Source organism: Notolabrus celidotus, chromosome 12 (assembly GCF_009762535.1).
Source record: "Notolabrus celidotus isolate fNotCel1 chromosome 12, fNotCel1.pri, whole genome shotgun sequence".
Lineage (NCBI taxonomy): Eukaryota > Metazoa > Chordata > Actinopteri > Labriformes > Labridae > Notolabrus > Notolabrus celidotus.
In genome coordinates this window covers 19,049,054-19,067,488 of record NC_048283.1, presented here as the reverse complement: position 1 = coordinate 19,067,488, position 18,435 = coordinate 19,049,054, and the positions used below count along the sequence as shown (strand labels likewise).

General features: G+C 38.5%; 2 protein-coding genes across 3 annotated transcripts; one reads left to right on the top strand and one right to left on the bottom strand.

Moving 5' to 3' along the window:
• Positions 1-436: 436 nt before the first annotated feature.
• Positions 437-9,213, bottom strand: ubxn11 (UBX domain protein 11). Its single transcript, XM_034697010.1, has 14 exons — positions 7,155-9,213; positions 7,023-7,063; positions 5,449-5,568; positions 5,272-5,372; positions 5,130-5,181; positions 4,977-5,050; positions 4,808-4,889; positions 4,504-4,721; positions 4,346-4,423; positions 4,148-4,271; positions 1,788-1,891; positions 1,588-1,658; positions 699-848; positions 437-614 (listed from the first exon to the last, which is right to left on the bottom strand). The coding sequence occupies exons 1-14, from the start codon at positions 7,223-7,225 to the stop codon at positions 455-457; spliced, it is 1,446 nt and encodes a 481-aa protein (XP_034552901.1). The 5' UTR covers positions 7,226-9,213; the 3' UTR covers positions 437-454.
• fez2 (fasciculation and elongation protein zeta 2) lies at positions 8,499-17,088 on the top strand. 2 transcript variants are annotated; one of them, XM_034697011.1, is made up of 9 exons: positions 8,499-9,216; positions 11,415-11,523; positions 11,690-11,806; positions 11,977-12,109; positions 12,807-13,072; positions 13,251-13,331; positions 13,479-13,554; positions 13,647-13,712; positions 15,914-17,088. In XM_034697011.1, the coding sequence occupies exons 1-9, from the start codon at positions 8,867-8,869 to the stop codon at positions 15,928-15,930; spliced, it is 1,215 nt and encodes a 404-aa protein (XP_034552902.1). In that variant the 5' UTR covers positions 8,499-8,866; the 3' UTR covers positions 15,931-17,088. The 2 variants fall into 2 exon arrangements, with proteins under 2 accessions (XP_034552902.1, XP_034552903.1); XM_034697012.1 differs by lacking the exon at positions 13,251-13,331 and having other exon boundaries at positions 8,501-9,216.
• The last annotated feature ends 1,347 nt before the right edge of the window (positions 17,089-18,435 follow it).

Here is an 18,435-nt window from a genome sequence, read left to right as displayed (position 1 = left end):
CAATCCCCGTCCTCATGTTACATAACAAAGTGATCCCAGTGAGTCCCACACAAAGAGCAGTACTGATTTTAAATTTAGAAACGAGCACTGGTACTCTCAGAAAATCCTCTCATGTGTTACAATTTTACCAGAAAAGATCAAGTTAGTGTTCTAGAGATATGAATGAATAGATCTAACAGGAGTTTCTACATTTCAAGTGTGAAGATCTCTGTGGGTCTTTTTTCACAGTAAACATCACAGTGGGAAAGCAGAGCTGTCAGAAATCCCCTCGGCTGCTTCAGTTTCATGGTCTTGATGTTGTGCATGCTGTAAAACTGTCACAGCTTACTTGAGATGAACAGAACAGAGCGATTGTTAATTAAAAAAGCTTTTTGAGGGCAGTCAGAAATCAAAAAGAAGCTGATTTCAAACAAAAAACTCTGAGCAGCCATACATGAACATTTAAGTCACAGGTTTACTTTATGACTTCAGTCTGTGAATTAGGGTGTCTCCTGTTTCGGAGCAGCAGAGCAGCATTAATCGTGAGTCCACATGACTGGAGAGTGTGGCTGTCCTCATCGTAACAGCACTGTGGGTACACACTGATGATGTCATATCCATTGAGATGAACCCCTCTGTAAAGTGAGAAAAACAAGCAAACTGTCACGTTTTGCACTGAAGGGTACCGTGTCAGTGCAGAGAGGTGTATTCTCTCTCACCTGTGTTTGTCCAGGTACTGCCGCAAGTTGCCGATTGTCTCTGAGGAACTCATTTTCAGTACGTAAGTATGATTCCCGTCTTCTGACTTTACCTTGAGTGTGAGAACTTCACAGGCAGACGAAGGCCTGTCATCTCCAGATGTCTGCAGTCTGGGAAAAGATAAATTCAGACTCACTCTCGACATGAAAAGCGAAGTACAGGCAGTTTTGATATTCTGAGTTTTAGATCCTATCGTAAGCTAACGTGCAGCCCGTCCTTTGTGACCTGCCTTTTCTTTGGACTAGCAGAAAACAGTAATCAAACTTTCGCAATCAGTCGCTGTAGTAATGCCAGCATTTATGTTGTTGATTTTTTTATTTCCTTCATAGGAAACAAACAATGTTCCATCTATACGGAAGAGTATTAGGGCCACTGAAAAAGAAAAAAAATTAAGGTCCAATTTTTTTAAATTATTATTATTATCCTGAGATTAAAGTCAGAACTCTAAGATTAAAGTCAGAACTCTAAGATTAATCTCTGAATTCTGGATAAAAAGTCAGAATTCTGAGATTAAAGTCAAAATTCTGAGAAAAGTCAGAATTCTGACTTTATTCTGACTTTTCTCAGAACAATAATAATAATAATAATAATAATACTATTTCTCTTTTCAGTGGCCCTAATCCTCTTCCTTACATATACATTTGTTATAACTTTAAAGCCAAATTCTTATTTTAACATCATATATTATTTCTGACTTTTAAAAACATCTACCACTAAACTTCGAACACACTTCAATCCTTGTCAGATCAACAAGAGTTCTGATTGCTGACCACCAGCATTGAAACAGATCTTTATGAGTATTGGCTGCAAAATTGTAAATCTGTGTTTCAACAGAAGATGACAGTATACCTCTCTCTCATGGCTTGCAGAGCTGGTGTGTCTACGAGAATCACTGAGCTGCTCCGGGCATCAGATGAACCCTGACGACAGTAGCATGATGGGCACATATGTTGTAGTGAGTTTACATTCAGCATAAGCACAGACAGGAACGTAAGTTAAAGAAATATTAACGAGTTAACAAATAAGTGAACTTTCTGATCGCTCCTCACCTGCAGTGTTCTCCTCAGTGAGTCCCGGACATCAATCACACGACCAGCCTTGAGTACCACCCTCGGTATCTTACTCAGAAACTGATCCATGCTCAGCTTCTTCCCTGTAGCCAGAACAGAAGTGAGTATGAATTCACCACAGTCACACTGCAGCCATTTTTCTTTAACATTTCACTTGGGGTGTACTGATCAAACACTGCTATTCTGTTGTAATGCTGTGTTTGAGTTTTGAAGCCATTTATTAGCTATCAGTAGGGATGTAACGATATATCGCAAATCGGTAAAAAAACGATACAAATAAGGGTGGATTAAAATCGATTCAACATCATTTGTATCGGGATATAATTTTTAAACAGTAGAAGGTGCTATCTGCATTATACTCATTCACTTTCCATTTCTTTATAATTGTTTGGAAACTTTCCAACAAGGTATTTTTGTACGGTCATTTTAAGTTTTTTTGCGAGGTACTGAAAAATAGTGTGCAGGGGTTTTATTTGAGTTACAACACACCTTAAAAATGAAAAAGGATTACTTTGTTTGCAAATAAATATAAGAGAAAAAATATATATTGCAACTGTCCATATCTGAGATTTGAAATAAAATAATAATGATTTAAATTTGAGTTCAATCCAGTTTTCTTGAAAATTGTTAGAGAATCGTGAGTGAATCGTATCGTGAACCAAAAATAATTTTTCACCATCAATTTTATGTTCAGCTACTGATATATTTGGTGGGAGTGACAAGAAAACATTGACTTATACTTTTAACTTGTGCATGTTACGTCATGTATTTCTTCCAGACAAAGTCTATCCTTATCCTGCCCTCTTGTGCTGTGATTGGCTCGTTCAGGTTGCCTCAAAGTTATCATCCAGAGGTTTCTGCTGAGAAGTTCTTCCAGCCAATTCAGAGTTATGGACTGGACTGGAGCCCAATGTTTGTGTGCAGTGTGTAAGTCAATGCTGACTGAACCCGAACTATCTTTTCCTCATTCATTAGCATCTTTTCCTAACCAAACTGTCTATTTCTTCCACATACTTGATTCAGTAGAGGCACCAGAACTGCTTGGTGAGATTTAGACAAAGGTAATAGAAGTGTTAAAATGTCATGTCCAGGTTGATGTTTAGTTTCAAACTGGACACTAACAGCAATGACCTGTGCTCAACCAAATGCTATCCTTGCCAACCACAGCATAGCACAGAAGGATGGGTGGAGCCCAAAAAAACATGTCTGTAGTTGTTGGAATGCAACTTAGCTGAATGAAAAAAGGAGGAAGCTAAAGAGTTGGCTTTTCAGAGGTATTTTACAGAGGTCTCTCCCAAACAGTGAGGCATACAGGTAATGAATTTAAAGCTCCCATAAGGAACTTCTAGTTTGTATTGTTTTTTTGCATCTAATCTGGACAAAGTGGTACATTATTTCTCTTTGCAATCACATGTGTAAGTAGTGCTTTTTGCAGAGAAATCACTTCCTGCTTTCTTTTAACAATCAAACATCATTCAACTTGAATCCATATGGCAGGAAATGCAAGAAAAAAACGACTGTTTTGGCAAGGTACTGTTAATGGCTTGATTGGTACACTACCAGTCAAAAGTTTGGAAACACCGTCTCATTCAAGGGTTTGTATTTATTTTAATTATTTGAAACACTGTAGATTAATACTGAAGACATCAAAACTATGAAAGAACATACATGGAATTATTTAATGAACAAAAAAGTGTTAAACCAGAATATGTTTTATATTTTAGATTCTGTAAAGTAGCCCCCTTCTTTCCTTCATGACAGCTTTGCACACTCTTGGTATTCTCTCAGTCTGCTTCATGAAGTGGTCTCCTGGAATGGTTTCTAATTAACATGAGCCTTGTCAAGAGTTCATTTGTAGAATTACTTTCCTTCTTAATGCGTTTGAGACCATCAGTTGTGTTGTTCAGAGGTAGGGTTAGTACACAATGGATAGCCCTTTTTGACTACTGTTGTAATCCATGTTACGGCAAAACCAGATTATTTCATAGTTTTGATGTCTTCAGTATTAATCTACAATCGAGAAAATAATTAAAATAAATCAAAACCCATTGAATGTGAAGATGTGTCCAAACTTTTGACTGGTAGTCTACATACTTGCAGCAGGTTTTACAGGCATTAAAATTAACCATTACAGTCTTATTTGCCTTTTATGCCATGTAGATACATCAGCATGAATTTAAGTCTGTTTGATAACCAGCTAAACATTCCCCACAGGAGCTTTAAAAGTGGCATCAGACCAGTACTCTGTATCAGCCAACACTTAAAACCAAGTTATCAAATCAAATCAGTGCATCCCTTCTCTTGTAGAGTAAAGCTGGTGTGATGTTTGTAATACAGACCAGGTAATTTAGAGCTGACAACACTTGATGTTTCATCTTTATCCCCCAGAACAGCCTGTCCTTCTCCAGGAAATTTATTCCACGGTAGTCTAGAAATAAATTCCTCATCTCGTCTGTCGTGAACCTGAAAAAATTAAATCATAATAAGTACACGAGTTTTACATTCAAACATACGCTCTCAGACAAACAGAAACACACCTTGAAAGGAACACCATCTGGAAATCTGTCCTGAAGCTCAGATGGAAAATACCCATCCATCAGATCTTGCATGCACTCCTGCAAAGACCAAGGAAAGAATTTAAACAGTCAAATCTTGCAGTTAAACATTTTGTCTCGTGCATTTCTGTCGAGCTAACCTGTGTGCTTTGTTCCTGGTAAGAGCGGAAAGGACCGTCAAACATCACAATGCCATTGCTGTACAGACTCAGCTGAATGGGGTCCTTCTTTGCCAGCTGAGCTCCAGTGGATGTTGGCTGAATGAAACTTTCTCCTTCTCCTGAGACGACATTAAGCTCCCGAATCCTCTGCAGCACAATGTCAAAGTTCATGTGGAACTTCCTGACCTCGGAGGCATCTTGCACAGAGAAGTGAGGAATCAGTTCAAGAAAAAGTAACCGGTTATGTTTTTTTAATGGACATTTTTAATCAGATGGAAGCTACCTGGCTGCCAGAGGCTTCTCTCTGAGTTAAGTGGCTGGTTTTCATCTCCCACCCAGATCAAACCGTAATCATTTAGAAAGCTCTGTGGGATGGGATCAGCAGAATTCAGAATGGTCTAATATATCACATTATGAAGGAAAGAACGAAATGTGTTATCAACTCAACTGACCTCCATTTCACACACTTGATTCTGCAGTTGTTGGCACCTTCTTTCAACATCATCTCTTAGATCACAAGTGTTCTCTGAACACACAAATACACAAGATGTAGCCCACAGAAGCACTTTTGTCTGGAAATACATCTATCAAACTATCGAGGTTACCTGAGTCTTTCAGGAGCTTCACTTTTTCTTCCAAGAAGGAAACCCTTTTACTCTTCAGACATAAGAAAAATGTTTAAAATGACTTATTTGAGCGATGTCTGATAGCGAAATGTTGCTTTTCATTCAGAGGAGATGGGTTCACCTTCTGCTCGATCTCCTGTGCTTGGCTCCTCACTGTTCTCTCCAGCAGGGTCACACGCTGCATCATGGCAGACATGAGCTCAAAATCAGTTGGTGGAGCACCTAAATTCAAAGGTCAGTAAGTCAAAGCAACCTCTTCCCTTCATGTGAAAAAGTAAATGAATACTGTAAATCATACCTTTCTTTAATGGGGCTTTTGACTTTGAAGTGGAGGCAGGGTTGTTAAGGGTGTTCGAGCTTGGGGGAAGATTTTGACCGGAGGATTCACCATCATCATCAGTTAACTGTGTCTGAAATTCTGGAAACAAAACACTTGAAATTGATGAAAAGAGAGGCACATTTATATTTAACTTCCACTGGAAGTAGGTTTAAATGTAGAGTAAAAATAAGTTTGTCAAAGTAGTGTGATTACCAGTTAGTGTAGTGTACGGAAAAACATGTGCTGTGCTTTTCATGACACTTTATACTTCTACACCACTACACTTAGTCAACAATCATTATGAGCCAATTACTTCACGAATTGATAAATAACATGTGAGACAATTAGAGCGTTATAAAAAAAAAATCAATCAGAGTTGAAACACCTCATAGTTTTAACCCTCCTATTATGTTGCGGGTCAAATTGACCCATTTTAAAGTCTATTTTAGGCAATATATACCTTCCATACCAGCTAAATGCAGCATACAAATCTGGGCAACATGTGATAGGAGTCTTGTGTTCATTTATCAATATCACTTCATAAAAATAAAAAAAATAAAGTTTTAAAATAAAATAAACAAAAATCTTCGTCATGTAAAACTATTGTATTTATATTTAGGGCTTTCCAATGTACATTCAAAAAAGTTTTAACATGAATTTTAATGAGAAATGAGTGAGTTATCCTCATTGAACCATGATCTGTGAGAATTAAAGAACACCAATGGACTAAATCTTGATTTAAATGGTTAGAAATTTAGTTAAAAATTTGATTTAAAAAAATCTGATTGGGATTGAATATGCCCCGGGTCAAATTGACTGAGGAACATTATTGCTGTTCCAGAGAAACGAACATAACAGGAGGGTTAATCACTTCACTTAATGTCTAAGAAACTATTTTTCATTCGCAAAAACAAACTTCCCTGGTTAACTTTTTTATGTGTGAATTTGCTGCTTTTTCTGTAATTGTTTTTATTATTCTAATTTGTCCTGTACTTGGACAAAATAAGAACATTGGACTTGTCACTCTGGACTTGGAAAAAGACAATTCCTATCAACCTTAATCAAGGGTGAAACTTAACATCCACAAAAACAATGTATTATTCAATAACAGATTGTTTCATACTGAGTACTTTTTTTAATGATACTGACTATTTTTTCTGAGTACACTTTCATACTTTTGAAATGCTTTTTTTGTTCTTTTTCTCCCCAAGATTTTTATTGATTTTTCACATTTTAATAAAATAAACAAAACAATAACAGTGCTCTTTACAGTAGAAAGATTATCGGAAACAAATGTTGGACAAACATTCAGATTAAGACAGAAATAAATTTAAAAAAATAAAATTTATAAATATTCAACCATCCAAGTTAGGGGATCTTGAAAAACAGATAAGAGAATAATAAGTAATGTGCTTTTTTTACATTTTTTTTTCAAAACTGTGTTCACAGAAATATTTTATTCAGGCCTACTCCCTCCACCCCTGTAGAGAACTGTTGTTTCAGTAATCTTTGAGTGCAGCGTTTTGCTATTTTAAGATTTGAAAGCCACCAACCTTTAAACATGTTCCTCCTGAAAGGCACTTTCTGCCTGCCCCTGCAGATCAAACACAATCAAAGGAAGTTATCTGTGACCTCCAGGCTAAAGTTGGCACTTGATATATTTCTTAGTGAGTAGCCCAACTCACCCTTTATCAGTCAGTGGGCCCTGCAGAGGAGTGCGCTTCATTTTCTTCAGCATGGACAAGGGTGAGCTCATTTCACTTGAGACGGGAGAGGCAGCTGGTCTATATATCGCAGACTGGGTCAGGCAGAGGCCTGCTCTCAGGGATTTCCCGACTTTCTATCGGTTTGTTTGGAGTCCGCTGCCAATAGCAACGCAGGCGAAGCGCTGGATTACAATGGAACAATGTTTGAATTGTTCTTCTTTCAACCGCAAGGGGGCGCTGTTTCTTTCACTCTACAGCCTAACTCAATCAAACAAATACACTTAGTAGGTGTAGTCACCTGTCCTATGTTTAAATGACTGGCCTGTGAATTTGTATTTTTTTTGCAATTTATATTAAAAAAGCAGTTTTCCACCAAAATCATCCTCCAATGAGACCAACTGATACAATCATCAATATCATTAAACCATGTACTTTATCTCCAATACTGTCTGCACCTTAATATAATTTGCACTAGTATCTATTTACATTTGTCCATTTTCAGTGTCACTGCATTGCACTACCTGCACTTTGTACATAGGCTGTTTTTAATTGTATTTTATTATAATTTGATTGTATTTCATATTTAAATTTTTTTGTATTCAAGAGTTGGAAGAGAGAAACAGCATCATGATTTTCCTGTATGTCTTCGTATATATAGTGAAAATTGACACGAATCTTGAATATAGAGTAGAATAGAATAGAATGTACTTTATTCATCCCCAAGGAGGAAATTCAGGTGTCTGTCAGATAAAATTATTTTTAAAAATCACATTAAACAAGTAATTCAGGAGTCTGTCAGCTCATCTCCCATTGGCTAGAGAGTTATGAAGCCTAATGGCTGCAGGGATGAATGATTTTTCTTTAAACTCTCAGTCCTACAGTGCAGAGAGATGAGCCGTCCACTGCTGCTGTTTCTCAGGTCCACAAAGAAGTTGTGAAGTGGAGGATCTGTGTAATTTAGATTGGCCTCTAGCTTCTTCTGTGTGCATCTCTCCACCACAGCCACCAGTGAGTCCAACCTGGTTCCAATCACAGTGCCAGCTATTTTAGTTTGTCCAGTCGCCTCTCATCCTTGTGTTTTATACTGCTTCCACAGCAGACTGCAGCATAGAATAACACAGTTGCCACCACAGACTGATAAAACATCTGCTGCATCTTTCTGCAGATGTCTAAGGATCTGAGCCTCCTTAAGAAAAGAGGTGGCTCTGCCCCTTCCTGTAGAGTGCATCTGTGTTAAGGGACCAGTCCAACTTGTTGTCCAGGTGTACACCTAGATATTTGTAGGTTGGCACCACCTCGAATGTTAACTAGCAGATGGCAGAGCCTGGATCTTCGGAAATCTACTACAATTTCCTTTGTCTTTGAGGAGTTCAGCAGGAGGCAGTTTTTGTGACTCCAGTCACTGAAGGCTGGGTGTATAAGTGCTTTGAAACATATGTATTGACATATTTGAGCCTAATTCAATCACTCAAAGCTGTTCTGGGAAGTAATGATGCCCTGCTCAGGTTTCTCTCCAGCTTGACATCCAGTCACTTTTAGCCACTAGTCGGCCTCCCGGAGCGGAGCAGCCATACTGTCCGGCCCAGCCTTGCTTTCTGTGGGAAGTAGCAGGCATTCAGAGAGGATGCTGAGGCCTGCCAGTCCCGTTACACATCCATTATTGACCCGGGGCTGTTAGGCTGGTCCGGGCTATGGCTGCACCTATAGCACATTTCGACGAAGACTGGCCTATCTTCAGTGATCTTAGCATGGTGGCGGACCAGAAAGGCCGAGCAGCCGTCTGCACCGCGGCGGGAGAGGAGGCAGCAGCAGCAGCCCTGCAGCTCCTCCAGGGCGAGGGGGATGATGATGAGGATGATATCCCCGAGCTGCACGACGGCAGCTACTCTCCAGGGGGAACCGGTGTTTTCAGGTCCATGGAGGATTTAGTGAATGATTTTGACGAGAAGCTTTCCGTGTGCTTTCAAAATTTTGATGCAAAGACAGACAGCATCGCTCCTGTGAGTGTTATCGGCGAGGACACCCTGCTGGAGAAAGACGAGTGAGTGTTTTTACGTCTGTCTGCAGGCGGTATATCTTTTATAAGGATGTATGTATGTATGTATCTGTGCTTTATTGAAGCTATGAATAAAAGGCATGGTATCTGTAGTGGAACAAAGAACAGGAAGCTTTGTCCCAAAAGGTTTCTGTGTTTCTGTGATGGGTCGTTACACACACTGCCACCATCTTTAATGAGGTCATCAAAACACAGGACAGGGGGGTGCTTAATAATTGTCATAACATGCACACATACAGAGGAAAAGAAGGGTCAAAAACAAAAACATGCAACTAACAGGTGTCGTAATATCGGCCTGTTATCGGTATATGTCCCTAAATGACTTTTAGAGACAGATATACGCCGATATGAGTTCACCAACTGGGTTAGTACCATAGACCAGGGCTTCCCAAAGTGTGGGTCGGGACCCCCTGGGAGGTCGCGAGACACAAATGGGGGGGTCGTTACATGTCTTCAAGAATTTTTTTATTTTTTTTTGTAAGTTATCTAAAAAATATTATTTATTATTATTTGTATTATTATTATTTATTTTAGTTTATTTACCTTGTGTTCTCATGTTTATCTTCCTTTTTGTTTGTACTATTATTTATTGCTATTATTATTATTTGTTTATTATTCATTTTCATCTCTTTGTTGGTTTTGTGTTACTTATATATACTTTGTTAACTTGTGGTGAACAAAGAAATACTGAAAAAAAAAGTTGAATGACAAAAGTTATCTAAAAATAGTAAATTTTAACCATTTATAGTTAAAAAATAAATATCGACAAAAATAATAGTTAAACTTTAAATAAAACCTTGAAAATAGAAAATGTAATAAGTTTTCTGCCTTTCATTTTCCCAGATGACTCCTCCTAAGTTTAGGGTAATGAACAGTTAATTATTAAAAGCATCAGTAGCAGTAGGTTAATTCATAACGGCACAGGAAACACAGCCACATGCTCAGATAGGCTAACTTTCTGCAGATCAGCTAAATGAAGCCACATTAAATCACTCTGAGGGACAGTGGGGGTCGCAAGTCTTTGGCACCTATATTTTGGGGGTCGCAGGTTGAAAAGTTTGGGAACCCCTGCCATAGAGTGTATAAATAGCTTTGTACAGCCCATGCTCATATGAAAACCTTACCCCTTCCTTTCACATCTTTATTTTAACTTTTAGGCTCATGCTTTTCTTTGTTTAATGTTTTTTTTTTTTTTTTATGAAAACTGTTCATTAAGAAACAATTCTGTGTTATTTTGCTGTGGAGAAGCTTAAATGATTAATTGAAATATTCTTAGAAGTTGGTTAATTCAAAAGTTAGAAATAAAACATTTTCTGGTTTAATCCTCCGAAATGTGAGGATTATGTATTTTCTTTTATAGTTTTGATAGATATCTGAACAGATGTTTGCTACTTTTTACTTGTGAATAGACAGATACAATGTCAGATAAAATATTTAAAGTGGCAGTCTTAAGTTATTGTAAAGCAGCACCTTCTGCTTTCACTTGGTACAATGTTTCAGAGTGTATTGCTGTTTTAACAGTGAGGTTAAAAAGTTTGTGCCTGAATAAGAAAAAGTCTCTGACTTATTTAATCTTGTATTAATAACATGAAACTTCATCATAAGCAGGACTGTAGTGTTGCACCAGGAGGCTTTTTTTTTTTTTTTACAGCTGGGGGTTTTAATGATGCATTCAAATGTCATTGCCCATGGTAGCATTTTTAACATGACAAAATCTGTTGGTGATTAAACTTCCCCTCAGATTTAAAACTGTTTAATAATACTGGTACTCCAGGCTGTGATGTCTTAAAGGATTTTTCTGATGTCCTTAACTTTACAGTCCCACCAGTGCCCTTACTACAGATTTTACAATGTATAAATTAAAGTCATGAAAGGGATAATCCACTACTTCTGTCATTCAGCACAGCAAAATATTGGATAGGGATTCATTCACAATGGTGACTCCAAACACATTTGATCCTTCATTTCCCAAGATGCAATTCAACAGAACCTTTTTTTAGACTCTCTGTCTATTAAATGCCAACATCTGTCAAGCTCCATGCCCCAGCTGACATCTGGCGTTATTTACTCTGGAAGAAGAGATTTAACAGTTTGGAGAAGCTGAGTAGTGCTGAGTAAACTGAGCTTTAAACATGTTGGCATAATTTAACAATCTGGGCTTACATCTCCTCTTCCCTCCACAGAATATGGAACACTCTGACCAGCAACTATGGCCATGTGATGCCGGTGGATTGGAAAAAGTCTCGAACATGCTCCCTCCACATCCCTACATTCAACCTGAAGGAAAAACCTGTGAGCGACTCCACCCCCTTTGTCCCACTTTTCAAATAACCCACACTCCTTCCCCCCTCCATCGCCAAATCTCTCTCCCATTCATCTCACAAATCTCAAATATTTCATGGTGCCAGGGTTTAGCGCTTTGATTAAATTCCTTCCCCCTCGTTCTGCCCCTGACTAGAACAAGACTGATGTGACAGCAGAGCTGTCTGATGATGAGGAGCTGAGGGAGCAGCTGGACATGCACTCCATCATTGTCTCCTCCCTCGCAGAGGAGCCGCTCTTCACAGCAGAGCAGGTGAGTAACATGTTAACCTCCAGTTTATCCCTGTGCAGTCGAAGAGCAGCAGCTTAACATAGCTGGAATTAATCCTTCCGTTTCCCAAACAGATTTAATAACTGATGTTCACTGGATAATTCAGAGTGCTGCCTCTCTCTGAAGTGTGTGTGTGTTGATGCTCTGTGCAGGTAATCGAGGAGATAGAGGAGATGATGCAGGACTCTCCTGAAACGGAGGCAGCACACAATCCATCTCAGTCGGACCTCTCGATGCTCTCTTTAGACGTCCATCGAGCCACCAGCAGCCCCAGCTTTGAGAAAAGTGAGTGACCATAGATCAGGTTTCATACACGGTCATATCCTGATATTTCTCTTGTGATGTTTTTGTCTTTTTGTTTTTGTTATTCAGACGGTTATATCATAATGTCGATATCACAGTTTATTCTCTGAAGATATGTTTATTATTTAGTATTTTAATGTCTTCATGAATACGCATTTATAGGATGAAGCTGGTGACACTTTATATTTTTATTGTCAAGTTCAATGGAAAGATCAAAAGCCACAATGATCTTCCCCACATAGAGGTGTAGTGTATAACATTAAGGCAGTGAAGCTCTGGAGGATGTGTCCCTGTGTTATGACAAGCTCTGGCATTGCTTTTCATTTAACTTCATGACCCCTTCCTGCTGCTTGGAATGCTCACCAGAACTCCACATGTATACATCCGCAGCAGAAAATAGACCCTATGAAATCCATAATTCTCTCCTTTTTGAATGATGTTTGCTGACTCAGGAGTCAGCCTTTTTTTTTAATGAAATACCTGTAATACCTGTGATCACTTTATTTTCAGGACACCTGATTATATACTTAAGAACATTAACTTTTTGAACAATGTCAAAGGAATAATTCCTCTCACATTATGTCATTTTTGTGATGTAAGGTATTGTGTATTACGAATATGACATCTTATCCAATGTAAGCTCAAGTAAGCACTTTTTATGTGTGTGTTTGTGATCTAGGGGTCAGGACCCTGAGCGTTGCTGAGCTGAATGAGCGACTGGAGGAGACGGAGGTGAACATCAGGAGGTTCTCTGAGGAGCTGGTGCAGCAGCTGGCCCTCAGAGACGAGCTGGACTTTGAGAAGGAGGTAAAGAACAGCTTCATCTCAGCACTCATCGACGTACAAAACCGACAGAAGGAGCACCGAGAGCTGCTGAAGAAGAAGAAGAAGCTTAAAGGTGGAGCAGGGACATCACAGAGTCAGGCGGAGAAGACGGTTGGATCAGTGAGTGCTATAACTTTCAGATGTCATCTGTTTGTTTATTTATTTTCTTGATCATATCCTGACATTTTTATCTTGCTTAAGATCTTTACTTTCTCTTATTTTCTGCATTTCTTGCTGTTTTCAACTAAACCTCTTCTCCTTATTGTATCTTCTTCTGCTTTCCTTCCTTCCTCCTCAGCGCTTCAGCATGGAGGGACTCTCCTCGGTCATTCAGAATAGCTTCAGACAAACTTTTGGTAGCAGTTGCAATGAAAAACAGGTTACTGTCTATTTCTCTCTTAACTGCTGAACTTTTCCCCTGTTTTCTGCACTTAAATCCACACTTGATGCAACTGTCATCCCAAAGAAGCATCCTTTTTAACTCAATCTCTTTCTTCATCTATGTTACCTTTGTCATGGTTTTTAGTATCTGACGACAGTCATTCCATATGAGAAGAAAGGGCATCCCCCATCTCTTGAAGACCTTCAGATCCTCACCAAAAGTATGTTTTTATTAACTTTATCAGCTGAAATTGAGTTTGAGAAACCAAACTGATTTATTAAGCCCTTTGCTTCTGTTTCTACCATCTTGCAGTTTTACATGCGATGAGAGACGACAGTGAGAAGGTGCCCAGCCTCTTAACAGACTACATTCTCAAAGGTGAGCTGCTCTCTTGTGCTGGTCACAACATGTAGAAGTTGAGAATGTGTGTGTGTGTGTGTGTGTGTGTGTGTGTGTGTGTGTGTGTGTGTGTGTGTGTGTGTGTGTGTGTGTGTGTGTGTGTGTGTGTGTGTGTGTGTGTGTGTGTGTGTGTGTTGGATTTGAGTCTGCACTGAAGATTATAAGAGATTGATGACTAATTGTGACTGTGCTGGAAAGTTGAGAATCAGAACTCATTTAGCAAGTCATCTATTTTCAAGCTAATTTTCAACATTTAAAAAAAATATCAAAGTTTTTCAGATTTGATTTCATCAGTGCTTGATTTCACTTTTATTTGGGACACATTTGAATGTTGTTTGGCATTGTAACTTGGAGCATCAATTCTTTCAAGTGGGGTTCTCTTTTTTTTGCATCAACAGATGTCATTAAATTTATTTTATTACCTATGAAGCTAGTTCAAAATTTCAAAGATTAATAAAAAAAACACAAAATAAAATATATAATAATCTATTAGAGAATAGGATAATGATTTATTGATCCTTGAGGCAAATTCACAATCTACCTAACACCTAGTGTTTAAGTTGTTCAGTCCTTTTTTCACGAGTTCATCATTAAAATGATGGACCATTATACTTCACTTATACCTATACTTGTATTATTAGCAGTGTTCTGAAGTAGTCCATTTGCATTAATATAATTACTTTACTCACTTGAGAATATTTTGATGCTAATTCTTTTCGTGTTCATCTGATTGCATGAATTAGACCTTTAAGTATGGGGCGCCGTTTGTAAAGTTGTGCACACTGAAAATAACAACAACATGTCTCCACATTTAGCTCCAAAACGTCATAGAAATGTAGAGTTAATTAATTTTGTAATGAAAGTAGTAATTTTGTTGTGAAAATGAAATTAAGTTAAAACCATTGTTAAATCCAAATGCTAAATCTAAATCTAAATGTTAAATCTAAATGTTAAATGTTGCTCCGCCATCCTAAATCTGAATGTTAAATCTAAATATATATATAAATATAAATATTGAATATAAATATTGAATATAAATATAAATGTTAAATGTTGCTCTGCAATCCTAAATATTTAGCTGATATGCAGATTCACACTGCGGCATATCAGCTAAATATTTAGGATGGCGGAGCAACATTTAACATTTAGATTTAACATTTAACATTTAGATGTATATTTAGCATTTGGATTTAACAATGATTTTAACTTAATATATTTTTCACAACAAAATTGAATGTGAAGATCACAAATGTTCCTCTAAATGTGATAAAAGGTGACTTTTAAAGATTCACTCTACATTTTTTTGACGTTTTGGAGCTAAATGTGGAGAAATGTTGCTGTTATTTTCAGTGTGCACAACTTTACAAACGGCGCCCCATATATAACAGAGTATTTCTACACTTTGATGTTGCTATTGCTACTTAGCTACAAGAGTTTTAATCTTGTATTGTTTAAACTTCATGTAAATACTCATAGCGCAACATTTTGAAAGTTATTAGCCATAGTTAGCAACTGTTCCCATGTGTAACTGCTTCTGATGATAAAATCCTCCCGTGCTTTAAATGAGATCCTGTAAGATACTGTGCTAATACTCAACACCAAACACACAGCTCAGTCCTTCACTTTGACACATGCTCTGTTTTCATTCTTTCATCTTCTCTGTCTCCACTTCCCGTGATCTAACTCGTTGCTGCCTTGCGCTCACTAGCTCTGATGTGAGCGATGGATGAGGAGGTTTGTTCACATGTGATGTTGTGCACTGTTGTGGTGTTGCAGCTCACATTGGGAGAGCGCCCCCTCTCTACCACCGCACTGTAGTAAAGTCTGACCCTGATGTTCTCCTTCTCACTTCTCTCCTGACCCACATGGTGATCTGTTGCAGCATGGCTCAGCCCTCTTAGTATCAACAATCACTGAAAAGACTCACAACCCAGCTCTGTTTACCCTGCAGTTGATCGTTTTGTGTAATATAGTGGCATAAAAGTACAACTAGAAGTATTCCCCCTCAGTCTAAGTGCTTCACAAACTGTATTAGGTATAATGTGATAGATATTAGCAGCAGCTGGTGATAACACTTTCCCTTTTCCTCTTGTTCTCCTCCTGTTTATCTCGTGCTTTGTAAACATTTAAATCCTGCTAACTCACAGCTTTGCTCATAATCATCTCTTCTGTTTCTACAGTGCTTTGCCCAACATAAAGCAGAGGGACACTGCCTGCCTTACGCTCTGCAGAGGCTTCAGATCAACACGACGAACAGATCGAGAAGAGGCATTGTGGGTTTTTTTGGCCGACCATGAAGCACACTTAATTTATTCCTGCATGATTTTACCTCAAGATGTGTCTTCTTTTTGTGTCATTCTCTCCTTTAAGTTGTATTTATTTTGTGTTCAGCCTTGTGGTTTTGAAACCTTGTGTGCTTCTGTGAAGTTTGACTTTTTCTAGTGTTTTAAATCTCCTTGCACTCCACAGTACAGGGTGTCCTTGACAATATAAAGTATGTAAGAAATATACCCAGATAGACAAACCGGCACAGGAGCTGCTGTGTTTGGTTTTTCTCTCTAGGTTTCAAATGAGAGCAGAGCTGCAACGCAAAGGGCTTTGTATCATCTGAAATGCTCAAGTATTCCCTGAGCAATAACAAACGCAATGAGCACGTAGTACACAGAAGTCGCAATAACAGAGTTTAAAAATGAAAATAAGAAATGTAAACTGAAGTGTTAATTAAGATTTTACAGACTATTGTTCCTGAGGGGGAAATTAAGTATTACATCCTGTAAGACAGATCAGAGAAGCACATGATGCAAAAGCAGAGAAAAGTATGTAATGACAAATGGAATAATTAGTTTGACCATTACGATAAACATAATATTTTAACATCACTCAATTCAACACAGCCTTCCATAAAGCAGCATTAAGTGTGCTGACTGATTTAATCTCAGCAGAACACAACATACATTATAATACGATACATGTATTACACATTATTATTATTCTGTGGAAGATGACGTGTTGATAGTAAAGCTAATGAAGTCTAACTATGCATTCAGTAAACACTAAATTATGTCCCCTGCACTGTCTGAACTTTTGTGACGCTGAGCTCTGAATCAGAGACTCTGAGCGTCTACGTGCCTGCTGTGCACAGGGCAGCGTTTGTATGCCACGACTGGGCGTTTTTATTATTCTGTATGTCTTCTTGTATGTTAAACGAGCTGCCTTTGCCTTTGCCTGAACTTTTGTACATTATAAATGACTTATTTTAAATGAATGTCAAAGTGCTGGATTACTTACAGAGCCTGCTTCATTGTTAATTTATTTTGTAAATATGTTATTTCAAATATATTGTCAAGAAATCAAACCCTCCGTGTCTCCATGTTATCATATAGATATTTAAAGAGTTAAAACACACACTCAGGACAATAATACTTCTAACACTCAACCCTGCCTCTTCAGACAACATTATCCCAGATAGGACAACCTACACAGTTTTCCTATTTGGGATCAAACAGTATATCCATCAAACACTGATGCGTTACAGAAGAAGTACTTCAAAAGCACAGCCCGCTGGAATTTGAACCCAGGACCCTTGCATTGAAAGGCAGAAGTCCTGTTCGCATTGCCTCTGCTTGTCTCTCTAGGTCTTTTCATTTATATTTTGATGGTACTTCAAAAGCACAGCTTGTCTCCTTTGTGATGAAAACATTTCATTTTTACCACCATATAGATCTCTGTCCAGGATTTGAACCCTTAACTATATCACTGAAAGCATGCAGTACCGACCAGCTCACCACAGGCATGCCTGGCAGTGTTTATCAAACTGAGATTAATGTGTTTTCATTTAAACATTTTATTGGGATACTTCAAAAGCACATGTTAGACAGTGTGAAAAAAATTGTTCCTCACATGGAAAGCCTCAGTCCAGGATGTGACAGTGGCGGTTCTAGACCAATTTTACTGGGGGGGCCAGGCTGGGCCCAAGGGTGTTGTCAGAGGGACACATTCAACCCTGACAAAAGAGACCGAGAAGGGCGAGGACCGGCTGAGAACAAACTGGCAAAACATCAGTGCATCCCTATATACTAGACATATATACTACTGTGTACGATATCAAAATGCAGACTGACAGCAGCTGTTTGGCAGTTTACACTCAACATGAGTCCCTTAGCGCTCTAAGGGACTGGAACCAAGTCCCACATACATGTGTTCCGCCTGTAACATCGGCCGATACCAAAGCTTTTTTTATTGTATAATATTTGTTTGGTGTTGGGGGGGGGCACAGGGGGTCCAGGTTCAGTTTTACAGGGGCAGTGGCCCCTGTTGGTCCCTCCCCAGAACCGCCACTGGGATGTGAACCAAGAATTATTTTGTTGAAGATTGTCCATGCTAACCAATGTACAATCAGAATGTGAAAAAAGGGACAAATTTTGCTTCGCTTTTTGAAGCAAAAAAGACCTAATGTTTTTTCATCTGAGGTCTGACACCGGAGGATGTCCTAATATGTCCTAATATGTAGGCTACACCATAGGAGTATTAGGCTACATTACATGTGTATCCCGAAGCCAGCTGGCCGCCCGAAGCCAGCTGGGATAGGCTCCAAACCCCCCGTGACCCCTAACAGGATAAGCAGTCAAGCTAATGGATAATGGATGGATGGATGGATACATGTGCATCCTTTGTCGAAATATTCCTTTATTATTTCCATCTC

Bases quoted from the DNA above. Each gene is read 5' to 3' on its own strand.
- ubxn11 (XM_034697010.1), bottom strand. From the start codon at position 7,225: ATGAGCTCACCCTTGTCCATGCTGAAGAAAATGAAGCGCACTCCTCTG. The intron at 5,373-5,448 runs GTATGATTTACA...CTTTGAATTTAG, and splicing joins AAAAGCCCCATTAAAGAAAG to GTGCTCCACCAACTGATTTT. The intron at 5,051-5,129 runs GTAACCTCGATA...TTGTGTGTTCAG, and splicing joins GAAGCTCCTGAAAGACTCAG to AGAACACTTGTGATCTAAGA.
- fez2 (XM_034697011.1), top strand. From the start codon at position 8,867: ATGGCTGCACCTATAGCACATTTCGACGAAGACTGGCCTATCTTCAGT. The intron at 11,807-11,976 runs GTGAGTAACATG...TGCTCTGTGCAG, and splicing joins CGCTCTTCACAGCAGAGCAG to GTAATCGAGGAGATAGAGGA. The intron at 12,110-12,806 runs GTGAGTGACCAT...TTTGTGATCTAG, and splicing joins CAGCCCCAGCTTTGAGAAAA to GGGTCAGGACCCTGAGCGTT.